The sequence below is a fragment of the Lissotriton vulgaris genome, unplaced genomic scaffold (genome assembly GCF_964263255.1).
Source record: "Lissotriton vulgaris unplaced genomic scaffold, aLisVul1.2 SCAFFOLD_3092, whole genome shotgun sequence".
In the NCBI taxonomy this organism is placed as follows: domain Eukaryota; kingdom Metazoa; phylum Chordata; class Amphibia; order Caudata; family Salamandridae; genus Lissotriton; species Lissotriton vulgaris.
The window spans coordinates 254,044-273,873 of record NW_028245399.1 but is presented as its reverse complement, the minus strand read 5'-3'; the positions used below and the strand labels follow the sequence as shown (position 1 = coordinate 273,873).

Genomic DNA, 19,830 nt, shown 5'->3' with positions numbered 1-19,830 from the left:
TGGGAATGTTTGCCACAGCGTCTTTGAGCTCAACTTCCAGAGATTTCGCCTTCTCTGTGAAAAATGTAGCAAATTCTCCGCAGTTTAGGGGTGTTTTTGAGTTCTCATGGGCAGATTTGGCTAATTTGTTTGATTGTTGCTTTAGGATTTCAAAGAGTTTTCGTGGTCTGTTTTTAGCACTCTCCAGTTCTGACCGTATGAATTCCTGTTTTGATTTGATGATCATTTTATTATAGTGGCCTCTGATTTCTCTGAGTGCTTTCAGCTCTGGGGATGAAGGGTGTTGTCTCCATTTTCTTTCGGCCATTCTCAATTTACGCCTTACTAATAATAACTAATAACTTACTAATCATTTTCCGCTTCTTGGATCTCATATTGTAGACCTGAGGAAGGGCCCTCAACCTGCACATAAATTGCGGACCACCTCCAGAAGAATCTGAATGCCAGTTATCACCTGGCTTAATGGCAGTTGATTAATTTCTCAAGTAAGGAAATCTCCAGTGCACAATAACACAGAACACAGACTACAGTACATTGCTATGCTCAGCAGAAATGGACACTTCCTCTGATACTCTATTTTGATAATAGGATGCTTTTGATTCCCACTTGTCTCTTGCAGTGGTTATAGTTCATTCCTGTTTAATTTATTCTGCTACCGTATGTATTTGCAGAAATATGTCCAACTGCTTGTTGTGTTTTCTAAGCCTTTAGTCAAGAACCATCTCTTTCTTTTTTTACCCGTGTTAGGGAACTACAAACAAAGAGAGAGCCAGCAAATGTAGATAGTGAATCATAGTTAAGTTCAATATCAATAAAAGGTGGTGGAAAATGTGAATAGAGGTCAAGTTATTGACCACTTCACATTGATTGAGATCCGGATGCTATTTTGTTCTGCTCTGAGACGCCTTGTGGTCAGGTAATTGTAAGTGCACTATTGTCTGTACTCAGTAGACTAAGACTATGTGAGTTGCCGTTCTGCGTTTGATTTGTAGGCTGGTATGGTACATTGACGGGGTGACTCCTCTATGGAGGGAGTACTGGCTCCACTACGCAGCTCCTTTAGAGAGCTTTTATAAATGGAAAACTATCAGCATCTTTGACCTTGGAGATGTTTAGGGGGGGAAACATATTATGCCCTTCAAAGAACTGCAGGATTGCTATTAGTTTAATCAAACACAATTCCATAAATATCGGCAGCTACATCAGGCATTCATGGCTAACATTCCTCTAGACACTGAGATACCAAAATGTATTCCCTGTTGATAAGTTGCATTGGTAGATGCGCCATCTCCCAGGTTTATCGATGACTTGTTGTGAACACTCTGCATGATTTTGACAAGTTCCGTTGTCAGGCAGTCTACAGGCAATGAAACACCAAAAAAAAGTGATGGTCTGAATGCTTGCAAATAGTCTAACGAGTAGCAAATGCTTGGGGTTTCATTCACAAACTCCAATTCCACCCTGGAGATCGTCGGAGTTTTAATCCAGAAAAGTGCAATCCCCCTTCCGGGATGGGAAAGGGAGCATCAAATTTTAGAAGAAATGTGGTAGCAAGAGTTTTTCCGGGGGTTTAAAAAAGTTATTTCCAATTTATTCCTATGGAGGAAAAAATATTCAATTATGCTTTGAGTGGGTAATGTAAAGGCAATGTGCATGCTATATTGTCTCTTCCCAGCCCTATCTATTCTCTCTCACCCGCCCTCAACCAGACACACAGGTGCCCATTCTGAATTCCCTTGGGATTGCAGTGGTAGAAATGCCCGCGATAAATGACAGTTCCACACGATTGAGAAACACAAATAAGGCACAGTCTCCGTGTGCACACAGTCTCGTGTTTACCGCAGGATTCACGATGAGCTCCACAATGTTTAAGTTATTATTTTATTTCTAATAGTGTAAATATTAAATAACCCACCCGAGAGCCATATAAACCAAAAGGAGCTATGATTGTTAAACAAATAATGAGGACTGGAGTTTCAGCAGAGTAGGTCGAGTCCAAAGACCTATAATTAATAGGTCGCCTGTTTAGATGCGTTTGTTCCATTTTGTTTGTGTCTCTGGTGAAATGCTTAAACATGGAGCTTCAAGGAAGATTTGCTTCTGGGCCCCCATGACGACTAGATCAGCATTCCACTGTTGCAATAGAGTCCACTAGTTTGTAGTATTAGAGACACCCTAGGAAAAACTCAAACCAAGAAGTGCTCTTTTTGGGAAAAATATAATTTGATTTGGAGGTGCTGACACCTCTTATTGGAACTGTAAACACGGAATTTTCATATACAATAGTGCATTGGGTCACGTCTTCTGATTTGTGTTGAAGTATAGTCGCTCAGCTTAGAAACGGTGATTTCTGAATATGTTTTTTAATGTTTTTTTCTATTTCCTATAAGGGATGTTTTGCCTTTCACCTTGAAGCTGCCCCAAGCGGTTACACGAGCTAGGACCGAGAGTGAGCTTGAAGATATTGCCAGGTTAGGAATACGTAAGTATGGCCAATTATTTGTGCTGGTGCAGAAATTTATTCTCTGAGAGATCTAAATATGTCATAATTATTCCCTCATAGTTGTCTTTATTTTGTTATGAAACAAATATAACGAAATGCCTAACATAAGAAACTCTAAAGGAAAATATGAGTTTCCCCTTCAGTGTGAATGTGCATCGTTAGGGTGACCAGATGTAGTTGAGCTTATATAGCGCACAGCTACCCGCAGTGGGTGTCCCGGCGCTTGCTTAGGGAACCCGTCCTGATATTCCCCTGTGTGATAGCCCCAGCGGGTATCCACAAGGTGAAAGTCAGGCATCCCGCCGCGAGGGGCCGTTGTGGAGATTAAGCAAGCTATTGCCCAGAGTCGCAGAGTGTGAACCCGTGAGTCGAGAAGGCACCGGAGCGAGAATTATCGAGTCCGTGGAATTTTTAGCCCAAGACCCGCCGAGGCGGGGAATTGAACCTTGGTCCTAGGACCGATCTCAGCTTCCGGGTCTGCCGCCTCTAACCCCTGAGCCACACTTCTTCGTTTTTTCCATAGGACCAGATTGTCCTATGGAAAAAACGGGTGGGGCACAAACATAGAAATAGGACTAAATGTCCTATTAAGTTTCAGGGAATCAAAAAATACATTTATATGTATATGTGTGCGTGTAAAACATTTCACATCCCCTCCCCTGCCTGTGAAGGGGTTCGGGTGCTGGGCCCGGCCGGGCTCTGCGGCCTGATTTACACCTCATTAACTCCTGTTGTGCTGTCTGAATGAGGCAACAAATGCACTTCTGTCCCCAGTTTTTAAGAGGGTGGTTGAAATATGAACCTGCACAACACTGTGATTAATGTGCAAAATCACCCGAACCTTCCTTAAAAGCCGGGACATTCTTGTGTTTTTTACGAGAAAGTGTTGGGACGCCAGGACAGTCCTTCAAAACCCGGGACTGTCCTTGCAAATCCGGGAAGTCTCGCCACCCCCATCCATCGTTCATAATCTTCCGATATGAAGTAGGCTCCAATCTAGCTGTCTGTTTTCTCTTTTTATATTCTACTCGATTGGAAGTAAAGGCAGGTGGTGAGTTTCGGTTTAGAAGGCAGCAGGTAATTCCCGAAAATAAGTGCACCAGTTGGTACTGGCAGTTATTTTGGTTCCAACTTTTTTATGGCAGTTTAATAAAGTTTGCCTTTCAATATTAACCCACTTAATCTGGGCTGATCTGAAAGTATGCATGGCTGTGACCATGGATGTGGAATGGACAGGGAGTTACAGGGCCCATTGGAACTACAAGGTTTTTCCACACAGAGAAAGCAAAACATTTTCTGTGAAACTTGTGGTTGAAGGCGTAAATAGAGGCAAAAAACTTGCTATCCATGTTATTTCCCTAACACCCGAAGTACCGTTTTTCCTGGTGACCGTAATTTCAAGGTGGGCAAAAAATGAGGATTTGAACAGCACACCATATTGAGGCTCTTAGTGTCCGATTCAAATATTCCTCGGGTTCTCATTATTGCCTCTCAGATAGAAGTGCAAAGTGTAGGACCTTTGTTTAATCAAACAGTGCTGTGTTGATTGGTTCATACCAAAAAAACTCTAATGTTTGTCAAATAAAGGGTAGCCTGTCCTTGGGATCAGCTCATGCTGGAGGAATAAACCATAAAGAACGCCAGTCTTAACGTGCATTATAGGTAAAGATACAGGTGTATCCGTTTACGTAAAAAGAGTCTGTTAACTGTTAAAGTGGGCTGCCTAGCCATTTTTCCTTACTGATGATTATACCAAATTCCCAATATTAACACATGAGTGCTGTGTGCATGAAGATTGTATTTAGGCGCCAAGCATAAACAAAGGCTATTATATCAATAGATAGAAAGTAATTTAAGGAAAAAAACAACTTTTTGTTGAAACTGCATATAGTCCTGCTGAATATAGTCATTTGAGTAAAACATATTGGCGTCTTATTGTGATAAAAACACATATTCTGTCTCCCTATTACAAGTGCCATGCACTGAAATGCATGTGTAATATGGCAGACTGGACACCTGACACATTTGTGATGGAAGATTCTGTCCACCATAGTCTAAATAAGGTTCTAAGTCTTTGGAGTGAAATAAAACATTGATGCCCATGTATGCATTTAGACGTCCTAAAACTGGTCCCTTGACAATTGTCTCAAAAACCTGCAAGGTTCTTTTACCTCAAGTCGGGCCCATTTCACAAAGGGCCTCTGCACATGTGATGGAGACCCCGCATTTGTGGTGGAGGGCCTTCACTCGAGGCAGGACTTCCATACTTCAATTTCCCTTTGCGATGGTCCCGCCACGAGTGCGGCCCTCTGCCAAGACTGCGGAGCCTCCCCCACAAGTGCAGAGGCTCTTTGTGAATCGAGCTCCACCAAGAATAATGCACTTATCTTGTAAACACAGGGGAAGACTTACAAATAGTATTGATTTTCCATAATAAATGTCATCATTCACAAAGGCCAAGGGGATGGGGGTCAACTTGAAGATTTCAGTGTCAAACGGATGCCATGTGTTTTTTGTTAATCTTTCCCTTGTACCCAGAGAGCTTGACCCATTTCAGAAGGATTTCTGACAGTAGCACTTGTAATTAAATGAAATGAACAGAATTTATAGAGCACACTATACCCTGAGGTGTCAGAGGGCTATAGGAAGGCACCCTAAAGCAGTCAAAAATTGCCCTAGAGATGGCTAAAGGATATGAGAAGAGAAAAGCCACGTTTTCAAGAGTTTTTTTAAAATATGGATAGTGAGTCAGCTTCCGAAATATGGGCTGGCAAAGTATTCCACAGTTTGGCAGCAACAAGATAGATCGGCCTCCCCATCTTGCCTTCTGAAATATGAGAACGACTACCTTCTTGCACAAGGAGGATCTGTGAATCCTACTAGGGGTCTACCAGTGGAAGGGATAGTTAAGTTGCTTCGAACCTTTCTGATGCAGGGCTAGAAAGACCATACAAAGAACCTTAAAACAAATCCTCTTTCTGACCGAGAGGTGCCTCAGGATGTTAAGGATAAGTCAATCAGCCGCATTCTAGGTGACTTGAAGTTTGTTAATGCATGAAGCATTACTGTTGAGATACAGTGACTTGCAATAATCCAATTGCGAGGTGACTAATTTCAATGATGACTGTTTGGTGCAGTTCTACAGGGATATTTATTTTATTTATTTATTTATTTAAAAGGTTTGATATAGCGCTACTGGACCCAAGAGTATCAGACCGCTTTACAGATAGGTAAACAACATAGAGACAAATTACAAAGTGAATTAAACTGTTGAGATACAGTGACTTGCAATAATCCAATTGCGAGGTGACTAATTTCAATGATGACTGTTTGGTGCAGTTCTACAGGGATATTTATTTTATTTATTTATTTATTTAAAAGGTTTGATATAGCGCTACTGGACCCAAGAGTATCAGACCGCTTTACAGATAGGTAAACAACATAGAGACAAATTACAAAGTGAATTAAACTAAAGGGGTTGAGGAGTAGGAGAGAGAAGGGAAGAAAGAGAGGGGGTACAAAAATAGGAAAAGGAAGAAGGAGGGGGTGTGTTGAGATCTTTCTCATGGTCCTGTTGAGGAGGAAATAGGTGCCTGTAGTGTGACTGACCTGAATATCAAAGCTCAAGGCATTGTCAATCAAGACACCCAGGTTTTTGGCAGATTTGACAGGAGTAGGAAGAGGTCCACATTCTTCCGGCCACCGGATGTTGGACTAAATAGGTTCCTGAGTGCCATACACAAATACCTCCTTTTTTTGTCTGCATTTAGTTTTGGGCATTGTCTTTAATCCACCTACTAAAGCTAGACATACAATAATTGAACTTCACAGCTACAGAAGTCAGGATGTTGTAAATAGACAAGATAATCTGGATGTCAACTGCGTACGACTGTGCCTGGAACCCAAAAGTGCACACCATTTCAGCCAGGAGAGCAACATACACAATAAAAAGAGTCGACTAAACGACGAGCCTTGGAGCACCCACCCTCCGAAACCCTTCGGTGGGCACTACTTTTTATCCTGCTATGCTGCATCTGCCAATATATGACGACCCAACACATTGAAAAAAGAGTCAGTGAAATCACTCCGACCCAAACGGAAATTAACGATTTTAAGCAGATTTATTGTTAAGTTGTCCTTGACTGCTCAGAGGTACCAGATCCACAATTAAATTGTAACTTTACCTCATACTGAAAGAAGCACTACGAGGCCGGCCGGCGAGATAATAGTGTGTATTTTTTGATTGTTTTCTTTTTTGTGTGTGTCAGAGTGAATATTGTGTGCTTGGATGCGAGTGAGCAGTTTAGAGGCTCTAATCTAGACGAGTTTGGAATGTCATTCTTAGAAGTACTATCCATTCATTCACTTACGAGTTGAGTAACATTATCATCAACTTTCAGTTTTGTACCCCATGTAAATAATCAATATCTTATGACTTTATTAACTACATTGTTGTTACTCATTTACGGACTGAGGCCTCCATTGCGAGCCGTCTGTTGTATGCTATCAGCAGATCGCGCACCTCGCAGAAAGGCCTGGCTGTCTGTCCTTCAGGCGGCGGCAAGGACATTTTCCTCATGACGGGTTTATAATCAGTGCTGAGGGAAAGCAGGCGGGGGCCTCTGGCGTCCCTGGATGAAAGCAGCGTAGATGAAGAACAGTCTGTCCTGTAGGTTCTTCTCAGAAGAAAAGTCAAAACAAGAGCTATTTCCCAATTCTCCCTTTTCTGTCTCGTAAAGCTCAGTCAGTGTCGCTTTTGGATTTATGCTGAGCCGCGTCTAAAAGCAGGAGTTGTGTAAGGCCCGCTCACCGCACTGCCACAGCTGCGCGCCCGGCGCCGCCTCCTCGAGGGGAAGCATTAGCAGATGATGAACTTGGCTGCACTGTTCTTCCGCGGGTACTTAGGGGCGGCTTGGGTAGACGGGGTGAAACCAGCCAGCAGGGTACAAGGACAGACTCTCAAGAGACGGGACGCGGGGACCGGCATACTCCCCGTTGCATTGCACCCTCTGATGAACACAACTGCAAATGAGCGTAACTAAGCTGACACTTGAAGAAAAAAAAGCAAGGTTTGGCAAACTATTTCAGTTTGCCTTTAGAAAATAACATTCTAATTATTTGGTCATTTTATTATGTTTATTGGATCTTCCGCTAGATATAGGGAACCCATTGTACGGGCTAAACCACAACTGGTGAGAAAAGGGACGTTGTTTGTGTTTAGTGTTTTTTTTCCGAGGGGGGAGGAGTGTGTGTCAGTTCTGTGCTTGGCACTTAACAATTTCTTGTTCTCTTTGGCTTGTTTTTCAGGTTTTTGGCAGTCTCCGGTTCACAACAAACCGCCTCCTCCCCCGAAGCCTCTCCCCTCGGACTCTGCAAGCGGAGGCCCGCGTCACGGGCCGCATATAAATGGAGTGCATTCCATCAGGACCCGGACGCCCTCGGAGCTGGAGTGCAGCCAGAGCAACGGGGCGCTGTGTTTCATCAATCCCCTCTTCATCGAGGTGCACAACCGAGACTCCGGGGGAAGCGCGAAGAGGCCAGGGAAGCGGGCTTCTGAGGTGAATGGCACGAGCAGGCCTCGCTCGCCTCCTCCGAGACCCCCTCCACCTGCGCTCGCGAGCCCGCAGCTGTACAGAGCCGCGCGGCCGGAGGCAGCAGGCATGCCAGAAATAGAGAGCCGCCAGCTGCGCGCGAGCAGCGACCCACCGGCCAAAAAGCAAGCTCCGATCCCGCCACCGCGTCGAAAGAAGCAGTCAGTGCTCATTGAGTGGGACACGGGTGCGAGGATAGCTTCGGAGCCTCTCTCTTGCCCCAACGCCGCGCTTCGGCTGCAGACTGCGAGGCGAGACCCAGCAGGAGCCCCCCTAGATATGGCCGGGAGTCCGCAAACGGTGGTGGGCTGCCTGCAGCCGGAAGCGCCGATCAACATACAGCGGCTTAGCGACTTGAGCATTTCCACGTCCTCCTCTGACTCCCTGGATCGTGACCGGACCATCCCGTTCTACGACTACGACGGGGACAGCTTCGAGAGCGACCAGGAGAGCATGGCGCCCCCCCTGAAGCCCAGGAAGAAGCGGCACAGCTCCTTTGGGTTTCCCAAAATCGTGAAGACGCAGCTCCGCAAAATGAGTGGGGTGTTCAGCTCTCTGATGACCCCCGAGAAGAAGATGGTGAAGAGGATTGCGGAGCTCTCTCGGGACAAACGGACATACTTTGGTTCTCTGGTGCAGGACTACATCAGCTTCTTGCAGGAAAACAAGGAGTGTCACGTGTCTGTCACAGACATGCTTCAGACTGTGCGGCAATTCATGACCCAAGTCAAAAACTACTTGGCGCAGAGTTCCGAGCTGGACCCTCCCATCGAATCCCTCATCCCCGAAGACCAGATTGGTAAGCAAGACTGATCCATATTGCTTCTGCCATGTTTGAGTTTCTTTGTGATAATGTCTCATAGTGGATCATTCATGCTGTATGTATGTGGAAATTCTTACAGGGTGAAACCTAGGCGAAAGGACAACAGAACGCGGTACACAGTCTCAGTCAAGAATACAATGAAGGATAGGAGAGGTGGCTGGTTAATCGATTGTTACTGCTTTCCATGGCGGCCAACTTGAAGTGGAGTGGTGGCATGGGGAATGTGTTTGGGAGGGTTAGGGGAATGATAATAAATACAATAAAAAAATACTTACCTGCTGCTAATGTGGCAGGCTGGCCGCCTCAGGGCCCTTGGGCTACAAGCATAGATTCCCCACTCATACCAAACGCTGCTCTCTAGCTATACCTAGCATGAGAGAAGCACCTGGGTTGGCCTCATGTTCGCTTAAGCAAATGGAGCCAGCCTGTAGCTTTTCTCCAACCAGGCGGTGCAACACAGCTGGGTTGGAGAAATATAGGTGTGCATGTCTGTTTGGCTGCCCTAAGACAGCTGACCAAACAGACATGCACACTTATAATTGCCCACCACTCCACCTTCCTGCTATGCCGCCTCGCCCATGACTCCGTGGGTCAGGTTACTCGGGCAGTGATGAATAAAATTATATATTTTTTCATTATCAGTTTATTTTTCACCTGCTGACAGTGGGGCGAAACGGATGAGCTATGCCTAGCTGCTTGTGATATAGTGTTCTTTAAAAGGGTGTGCCTTGAACTCTTTCCTAAATTGGAGCAGCGTTGAAGCATTTTGTATAGATATGGGGATGTGGATTGAGATTCTGGGGCACAGATGGAAAAGGCCTAGTTGCCAGCGTCACAAGAAACACCAGAGAGGCAAGCTTGTCTGCAGAATTGCAGGGGTGCTGGTTTATAATGGTTTTGTTATTACAAAAAAAGAGAAACATAAAGTCAAATTCAGAGTTCCTTGTAAATTACACAACAAGCCTATTTGTGCTTGATTATTCTTATATTGCTTTTTTTCATCTGGAGGACAGAAAAAACATACTCAGCTAACACGTTTCGCCCAAGCTTGGGCTTCTTCTTGGCAGTGTTATCAAGGCAGCAGTGATGTAATTGAAAAATGACCAGAGTCCTTCGTCATACATTCCACATCATTGAAATAAATAGAAGCTTGAGCAATCAGAAACATTAGATCATTTTCAGAGTCAAATATCCAAACAAATAGTTTTTAATTCAGGTATAATGTCTCAGTTGGATAAAGTGCCTTGTTCAGCAGGAGTATCTGGCCCATTACATCCAAATCCAACCATATTGTGGATTGTACTGTGCTTGCTTTTATGTTTTGCTATCTGTGTAAAGGAAGAGAGAATGGTCCTCTTGGCCATTGTAAATGAGAGATCACAAGAAGAGAAGAAATCAATAATTCTTTAATAATTAGTTTGTAGCACAAGTCAGGAAGATGACTGTAAAATATTTCATTATCAATAATGTAGAGATTTCTTGGCCTATCAAGGCAGACAAATGCATCTAATTTTCCCACTTTCTAAGTGCCTCCCCATTCTTGGCCAAACGTCTACTTTAGAGCCTCTACATTACCCTTGTTTTCTCTTTATCCCACTTTTCCTTCCCAGCCGCGACACACAATTTGATTTCACAGTTAGAAAAGTTTGAAATTGATAGAGCCTTTACAAGTGACCGAAATTATATTGAGCAAATGGGCCTCCATTTTAAGCTGTCTTTTCATTAAGTTGGGTCTTGTACACCACCAACTAAAATGAATTATAGTCTCTAAGTGAAATACCAAGATTAGGGGGGAAATGAGGAATAAGCAGGGCAGGCAAGATCATAATTATTGTTTGCGCAGGTATTTCTTCATTTCTTAGAAGACCCTCAGGATTGCACACGGGAGTTATCAAAGCCTTGGGTATTAGTAACTGTGGGGTATGATGTTACCACATGCAACTCTTGGGCACTCAGACCATTTTCTGTGATGTGGCAATGATTATGAGCACAGAGAACAGCAGACGTACTTTACCGCCCACTCACCTTTTTGCCACAGCCTTTTTCTCTCCACTGCATATAGAAACTTTGTTCCTCAGTTAAAAAGTTTTGAAGTAGCAACTTTAAATCTAAAAAGAGGCACTTCATTTAAACAAATATCCAAGAAAGCGATCATTCCTTGCGAATAAGTTAAAGTGCTACATATTTAGTAACAGATAAAAACTAAGTTGCAGAGTGTCTGCCAAGAATGCTTCCTAACGTGAGTTTTTGGCTTTATTTTCAGTTGAGTTTTGTAGGACCTGTGGGAGTGCTCTAATTCTTTTTTTTTTTTTTTTTCTTCTTCTTTGTTTTGCCGGTAGTGAGCTAGCATGCTACTGATGCATTGTGGGTAGGGCCATTAGAAGTAGGCTTGTGAATGCTGTGCCGTCATCCTGCCAGTACAGTACACTCAAGAACACACAGATCCTGTGCTCAATGTGCAGTTTCAATATGCTTAAGTCTTTGTTCTTCAAGAGACAGAGTTAGAAGGAGAACCGTTATGTGAAAATTGCTTCCCACAGGAATTTCCTTCACTCGCACTCTGTTTAAAGACTGAAGCAGTTTATTTGTGAGACTGGGTTGTCCTTTTCCAGGGCTTTATGTTCACGTATTTTGCTGCTTTAACAAAATCTTTTGATACGAAGGACCAATTTTTGGTGATTAGTTAGGTTTGCTTTATCTATGTTCTACCAACACCAGTAAACATCAAGGGGTCATGCTCAGGGTTGTTTTTTTATGAAATTTGAAGGATATTTTGTGTACCGAAGCTTTCCCGATGAGACAAAAAGTGTATTTTTTTGTAATATGCAGTGTCTACTACTACCTCTCTGTAGTAACTGGCAATAAAAGCTTGGATGCTTGTAAAACATTTCCATGTAAGCTTGCCTTGACAGTGCATTTGTGCCGGTGGTTGCAGGTGATGTGTGCCATCACTCACTTTTGGGAACTGGGGTTTATTTTTTTATCATCTAACGATGCTGGGCCAGAGTGACAGGCAGAAAATGGAGAAAACAGGAGGAATAAAAAGATAAGAAGGCGGTGACAAAGGGAGAACGCAGAGATGCAAAAGAGCCTATAAGAGTGAGAGAAACAGATGGGATGGTTGGTTGTACAAGGAAGAGTCTGAGGGGAAAATAAAGGCTTTAGCTCCTTCAGGAGCATTTTGGGCACTTGTGTTTTGACAACATTGCCAGCCTCAAATGCATTCATAGTATACTCTTCCTGTTCTTTCTTTTCTACCCTGTACCCGTCCCCACGCACAGACATCTAGGGGCATATTATCAAGGGGGTTTATCTCCGCTTTTTTGGCTTTAAAAGCCAAGAAAGCGGAGATAACAATCTCCCTAATACCTAGCTGTCGCTAACACCAGTTAGCGACAGCTAGTAGGAGATAGCGACCATCTTGGGCCCCACTTTGCATGTCAGTGATATTTATCACTAATGACATGCAAAGTGGGCGTGCCAAGATGTTAGCGACTGGAAACAGTCGCTAACATCGCTATCTCCTATTACCAACTTTTGGAGATATTCGCGCTAAGCGCGAATATCTCCAAAAGCTAACACCTGCCCTGAGCAGTTCTTAGCCATGTTATCCAATGGGAGGTGGATAACATGGCTAAGGGCATTAGCTTGCTAATGCATGAATATCGCTGACTTTTCAGCGATATTCATGCATTGCAGCGATTTTTATCGCATTTGCGATAAACCTTGGTAATACCAAGGTTTATTTGCGGTAAAAATCGCCGCAGCTCAGCGGTAAATTTTTCCCGCTAACCAAGCAATAGCGATAATTATCGCTATTGCTTGGTAATATGCCCCCTAGACCCTTTTGTATCAACACATTCCAGACCTTCCAACTCACACGGCGTGTGTCACACTATTTCGGCTCCCTTCACACAACCACTGTGTGAGGAGCCGAAATCACAAGGTGGCATGCTAGGCGAGGTGGAAAGCCTTCAAAGAGTGATTTTCCAGCTCCTCTTTTGCATCTGTAAGCAGCCAGTTTCTAATAAGAGGCGTGAAAACGCCTTAGGGCATCAGCTAAAGCACTAGGGACCCTTGGTGTTTTTTGGGGGGATGGGGGGTGGTGGGCTTGGTGAAGGGCAGAGTGCTACGTGCATTGCGCTCTGCACGAGACCCCGCACGCTCTAAGGCTCCGCCCCCTCTTAACCTGTGATTTTTGTTGGCCCTGGCAGGTCATGGACCCGGAATGAATAAATCCCGTTGATACACGAGCCCGCTATTTTTCAGTCAATGCCCTGATATGGAATTGCCGCCAACAAACTGTTTAAACAGACAAAAAAAGAAGATTGTTTACAATAAGGAGGATTTGTTTTCTTGCAGTAAGGCTAGCGTGTCTCAAAACACCCGCATTTGAACAGCTATTTGTGACAATGTGATGACTTAAGACTCCGTTAAACCTATTGAAGAGAGGACGGGGGTGTTTGAAGCTAAAGTAAACGCAGAAGCGTAGCGGCGCATGCTCGGATGAGAATCGCCCCTGTGGCTTTTGGCTGCCAGGCAAGGCCCGCTGGTAATGCTTCAAGTATGCTCACGCCCGCTGTCCAATAAGTGAAGGTTACCATGGGGACAACCACAGTGCGGTAAACATTCTAAAAGTGAAAATGCTATCGGAATTCTGATACGCCCGAGGCTCTGAGCACATTGTTGAAAGCACTTCCCTGCCATTGCTCACAGATTAACCTTATCTACTAGAACCTGTTCCCTGTTAGAAAACGGGTTTGCTATACTGCACGGATGTGTTACATTAGACAGGCTAACCTAGTAGTACTTAAATATAGCACCGGTTTCAGAGCTCTTCGAATCACAACAGTCCGGAAAAAGAGAGGGAGTAAAGTTGCAGGTTAAGGGAAAACAACAACTTGTCCTTAGTGATGGATCCTTGTGTACAATATGTCTTTAACGGCTTTTAGTATTACTTTCTAAAAAAATAACGTTATCCCTCTGCACAAACATTTAGGAGTGCATCAAAAAGGTTTATTATAATCAAATCTCTTTTAATGCAATGCTACTAAAGAACAGTAAGACCATGTCACGTGTTTCTAAGCACTTGGTACTGGGAACAGCTGGGGTGGCATCATAGCTAAACTGACACAACTAATCTCTGCGTGAGAACTAATGGCAGCAGATGGGCACCCAATGTGAGCAAGCTCTTTTCAGCTTTAAATGGTTTAGGTTTGGACACAATGCATCAAGAGCAGGCTACATGCACTTTTCTAACATGCAAAAAAAGAAGTGATTCAGTCTACGCCCTTGATAGTAAAATCAAAGACTGAAACCCAATCATACTTTGGGGGGATATTTACAATAAAATGTCGGTGAGCAGTGTTATACGTAAATTGGTTGTGCCGTGCTCCAACATTTTTTAAACACAGGTATGTGCCATATTAACAAAAATATGGCTCACCCTTGAGTTTCCCATAGTGCTATTGTCCATAGACAGTTAAATACACACAGCAGCTTGCAAGAATACATGAAACTCATGGCTTAAACCCATTTATTTCAAGTTAATTTGATGTACTTGTTAATATCTCGTAAACTGCCAGTTTTCACTCGGCCATGGATGATTTTCTCAGATTTGCACACCATCATTCAAAGAATGGGCCATGTTTTGATTTCCAGTCCCAGCCTTATGGTGCTTTAATAGCATCATAACTAGGGAAAGAAATTTGGTTGCCAGTTAGCTTCTATTAAAAATCGTATTTGTCATTAAGTTCCGGCACTGCAACTCTTTATGAGTGGGAGAACAGAATGGGGGCTCCTGAAAAGCAACTTTATTCACATGTGCCACCAGCTCCTTTCTGAAGCCTTGTTGTGCCCTTATAAACCTCCTGGGCATCTCCGCCCATGCCAGAGACCGGGATAAAGGCTTTGGTTGGTGCATTGGCTGCTGTTGGTAAACGCTATTACAATGCTTAGCTAGAAGCCTACAAGAGTCAATAGATAAAGTGAGGGCAACTCTTCTATAGCAAGTCAATAGAGATGACAATGCTATTCGGAGACGAGAGTGGGCAGAAAGAGTTTTGTCAGACCAGGTTATATAAGAGCTTCAAATAGGACTGTAGAGATGTTTGTAAATAACAGATTAGGATGATCTTCTTGGTGAATGAGGTACTCCATCAATTTGTGATGTTCACATGATAACACTTGATAGCGCCTCAGAATTAGATGATATGTAATAAATGAGATGAAAGCTCATTGCAAGGAACAACTATTAAGACCACCAGGGAAGTGCTACAAGGCGCACTCTTCTAGATAATAAAAACTGGCTTGAAAATTAGGCACCTTGGATAATTTTAGTATTGAGCTGATAAAGGACGTAGTCTCCGCTACGTGTCAAACATAGCTGCACCACATTCATTCATTTTTAAATAATTCGATTTAATAGGTCAGGCTACTCATTAAAACTTAACAAAACTTTGTGCACTAATAGGACACTCTTACGTTAACATCTTAGTGCCCGACAGAAGTGCCATATTGCTTGAGTAAATTAGGTTAGTATAATCTTGTGCAAATTGAGCGAAAAAGAAATCAATGACTTTAAAACGCCTGATCTAGGTCGGCCATGTAGTCAATCATTTGTGGTCAATTTTGCATGATCACATTGATTATCAATTCCTTCTCTGGTGGTGATGCAATTTCCTACTCCTTATAAACTAAATACTCTTGACAGACAGAACGTGTTGTAGATGATGGTTCATGTGGTAAAGAATACATGTTTAAACTTTACACAGAAATAGGTGAAACTAACAAAGAAGTATTTCAGAGGTGGTCTTCATCGTAAGAGTGTTGGATCAATGAGCAACCCATTGGTGTAACTGGGGGCGTTGCTCCCGTTTCCACTAATGGGGTGGAGTGGTTTGCCTTTCTGCTCACACTTGATATAATACAATGTTCTTCCTTGCTTAATGACCTGAACAATTACTGGCAGCTAGATTTATTTAATGTTGTTCTGAATATTGATGTAGTGTTGGATTATAGATGCTGGAAAATTTTAAACATAAAATATACGTGTTGAGTCAGGCTTGGATGGCAAATTATTTCAATTATGTGTGTTGGACTTTCTTGATGCTTTTTTTTTCTGTGGACTGCTCTGATGGTAATTGCCCCAAAGGGAGCACAACTAAGTAACCTGAGAATGAATGCCATACGCTCTGAAAAGCGTCCCGTAATTTCCAGCCTGACCATCCATGCAGGACCTTAAACCCGCATTTCACCTGTTCCAGTTATCTGCCTTATTTAGTCATCCTTTCTAAGTCACCGTAGGCACTCTGAGCCTCTGGTCAGGTTTAGTGGAGTTTTGAAAATGAGAGGATTAAAGTGATCCAGGGAAATTTGTTTACATTCTAAAATATCTTCAATGGAACACATTTTTGAATCTACCAATTGTCATCCGCCCGTTCAGTGCTATGACACATTAGTAATGTGTTATCCAAGGTCAGTCTAGGGCCTAGACTCTAGGCTGTTGTAACCTTGTTCCCTTGAGTTAAAAGCAGGTCAGCTATTTCTTTCATAGTTCAACACCCACTTTGAGCTTGAAAAATACATGTCTTACTTGTCAGGTATTGTGAGAATGATCCTGTTGAGGTTGATTGAGTTCCTATGTGATATTGTTTTACTTGTTTCCACTTTGTTTCGTCCAGGGCCTGCTATAAGGCATGTGTAAGCTGACTATTTTATTTAAACACTAGCAAGAGGAGAAAGGTGTGGTTATCTAGAGAGGGTAGATAACCAATTAGCTTTTATTAAGTCATCCTTGCGGGAACAGAAACATATATCTTTGCCTCGGTCGGTAAAAACCACCCTACTGTCACCACTGTTTTGGTGAATGGAATATACAGTTTTCAAATGAGGGAAAATACAAAGTGAAAAGTTCTGCGAGAGGTCGTGCGCGTATAGTCTGCAAGGTAACAGTTTAATGAGGATTTCCTGCATTATGCGTGAGAATAATCCGTTTTGCTGTGGTCAGAAGCCTTCTTTTTTTTTAAATGTTTGTGTCAGTTCATTTGATGCTGATCTCTCTCGGTACCCAAAAAGTAGACTGAAGCGCTGCGCTTTGTTTGTGGCTTGACAGGAATTGGAGCTTGTGCTGCATTGTCCTGCTGCCTGGGTGTGTTGCAACACTAGTTTGTACATTTGTCTTATTAATGTAGAGTTTGCTCACCAGAGTATCTGAAAACAGTGCCTGGCTCGCAGTTGGTTGGTTCCCTTTGCTTCAGCTGTCCAAAGTCTATCCGAAAAGATTATTTTAACTCTCCATTCACTAGGTCGTTTCAGTTGCGTAGCTCGCTGTGCCAAGCAGCTGGCTATGATGTTGTCTTGCAACATATTAGCAGCCCGGGAAGAGCCCCAGAAGAGCAGACGGCCATTACTGCTGACGTAAGGAAGCAAATATTGTCATCCCCACATCCTGACTCTTGCTGAGAGAAGCAAGTCAAGGCATAAGAGTCTGACAGTGCACTTCTCTCTCCCTTCACCTCTTTAATCTTCATCTTGAAAGGAAAGCGTCATTTGGGAAAATTCATCTGGTTCTAATTTCACGTCCCCCCACCGCAGGAAAGTTCACTGCTGCAGTCCTTTCCTCGAAGTTTATCTTTCAACAACAACAAAACGTCAAACTTTTTCTGCCGACGGCACCATGTAATATCTTTTTGCACCCCTCTTTCTCCTAGTGCTTCAATTCATATGGCCTATTATAAAATGTTTTGTATTTAGTTTCATATCACAATAAAGCCAAAGCAAAAATTAGAGCTCGCTCTAGGGATTAGTATCTCCGATGTTAAGCGCGTATTTTGCCTGGGTGATGTCACTTTTTGCGGAAAGAGTTGTTACTGAATAAGGTGACACTTTGCGAAGGCAGCAGTATTCTTGACGCTGAGGACTATTTCCCAGCTGCCTGTGTAGAAAAATAGAACTTTATATTAAACAATTATCCTTAGATCTATTTTAACCCTTTTGTGCCTCTAATTTCTAGCTCTATAACGGTATAAAGCTCTATTTAAACAAAATATTGCTATCTCTATTTCTCTTTTTCTTATTTTTAATGTTAATAACAAAAACAATAATACTATTAATCATTTTTAACAATAACAGCACGAATAACATTAAAACATTATTGATATTTGTAATTAATCTGATTGGTGTTATTTAATAGTAAAAACAATAAACATAATAGCAATAATAAAAAGAATAATTCCACTCTACATATTTCTTTTTTTCATTGAACTTTCTTAAGTTGTAACTTAATAGATCACAATTTCAGAGGAAAAGGCATAGAAATGAGTAAGTGTTCCTGGCTAGGTGTTTGTTAATCAACATACCTAAGAAATAAACATGCCAAGAAGTTACCCTAATCATACTAAGCAATCTTATTCAGAATTCGAAAGGTGGGGTTGCTGGTAATGTTGGCATGTAGATGTTCTGTGTTTCAGTTCTACTGCAAAACAGGAATGTATCATTAGAAAATATACTGCGACATGCTACAAAAGCATTTAAAGTATATCCCTCAGGTGACATGAATAATTTGCTGGATGAATTCCTAAACATATCGTCGCAGAGTGCATGGAAAGCAGGGTAGTCCCGTTGACGTACGTCTTCTAATAGTGTGTGCAAGGACATGCGAGGCCGGATTCACAAACTTTTTTTTCATTATCTTTGCTTTATTATAAACTTCGGTGTGAGTTACAAATGTAGATTCAATCCCAAGCAGGCCTATACTAATTTAACCCCTTGCATGCTCATGACGAGCTCAGCTCGTCATGAGGCATGGTGCTCCGGTGCTCATGACGAGCTGAGCTCGTCATGAGCCGTGGAACGCTGGGCTAATTCCCCTGCTGTACTGAACGTTCCACGAAAATGGGTGTGGTCATGGCGAGCTCAGCTCGTCAGGAGCACACGAGCACTGTGCCTCATGACGAGCTGAGCTCGTCATGAGCACAGGGGCGCTGTGCGCGCCCCCCCTCCCCCTAGCACAGCGGGGGAATAACACCAGCATGCAAGGGTTTAAGAGAACTGGTAACATGCTATTTACAGCCCACTTTAATCTGCGAATGTTTCCTATCTGGCTTTATCAGCATCTTCTGTTGATATTTTCTGATGCTTTCCCAATCCAGGAGGTGATGTTCAGGGTCAAAGTCAAGATGTGCAAAATGATTATTAAAGAATAGCTGTGCTTCGTGTGTGAAAACCGAAGGGTTAAAACATTTTCCATCCTTCTTTTCTATTTCCCTTTCTTTATAAATGCAAAAAAAAATTCCTGTGGTAGGAATGGGAACAGGATTGTTTTTCCCACCAGCTGCATTTTAGAATCTCTTGCACTGATGGAAAGAGTATGATTTTTTTTTGTTAGGTGGATGCTGCCTACTGAATTGCCAGTAAATTTGGGGTGTGGGTTAATTTGCAGCCTGTGTTTTGTGCTCGATGAGAATCTCTACAGAATGAAGTCCACCATTGTAGCAAAACTTTGTTCAAATGACCCACTGAAGTCCGTCCCCTATTGGGCCTGTGTTTTACCAAAGACACCTCAATTTTGCTCAGGCAAAGGCCCGGGTAAGAGGTAAAGTCCTGTTTAATCACTTCAGATTAATGTCCCTTTAGCTTGTGACTTCTTATCCCAGTGTTGTCCTCAGAGATTCCTAACACGTTAGAGATATGAAGGATTCCAAGAACAAGGGAAACAACTGAGGTACTTATATTTTCTATGAACAATGACCTTCAAGTTATCATTTACACACCCACAATGTAATGAGACTGAACGCAACATTTGCTATCTTTTGATATTTGAATTCTCTTGCAAGTATTGTGCGGTTCCATCACCACATGGAAATCTGCTATGTATAGCAGGAGACCTGTGTCAATTTAGTACTAATAAGAAG

At 42.7% G+C, this 19,830-nt stretch overlaps 1 protein-coding gene across 1 annotated transcript in view; it reads left to right on the top strand.

Moving 5' to 3' along the window:
* Window positions 1-2,390: 2,390 nt before the first annotated feature.
* The window catches only part of RIN2 (Ras and Rab interactor 2), a gene marked incomplete at its 5' end in the record, with an annotated part of 58,694 nt that continues 41,254 nt past the window's right edge, over window positions 2,391-19,830 (top strand). Inside the window, 2 exons of the mRNA XM_086949067.1 lie at window positions 2,391-2,482; window positions 7,811-8,893. Of these exons, the coding sequence (XP_086805193.1) occupies window positions 2,391-2,482; window positions 7,811-8,893 (1,175 nt within the window). The remainder of the gene's footprint in view (window positions 2,483-7,810; window positions 8,894-19,830) is intronic.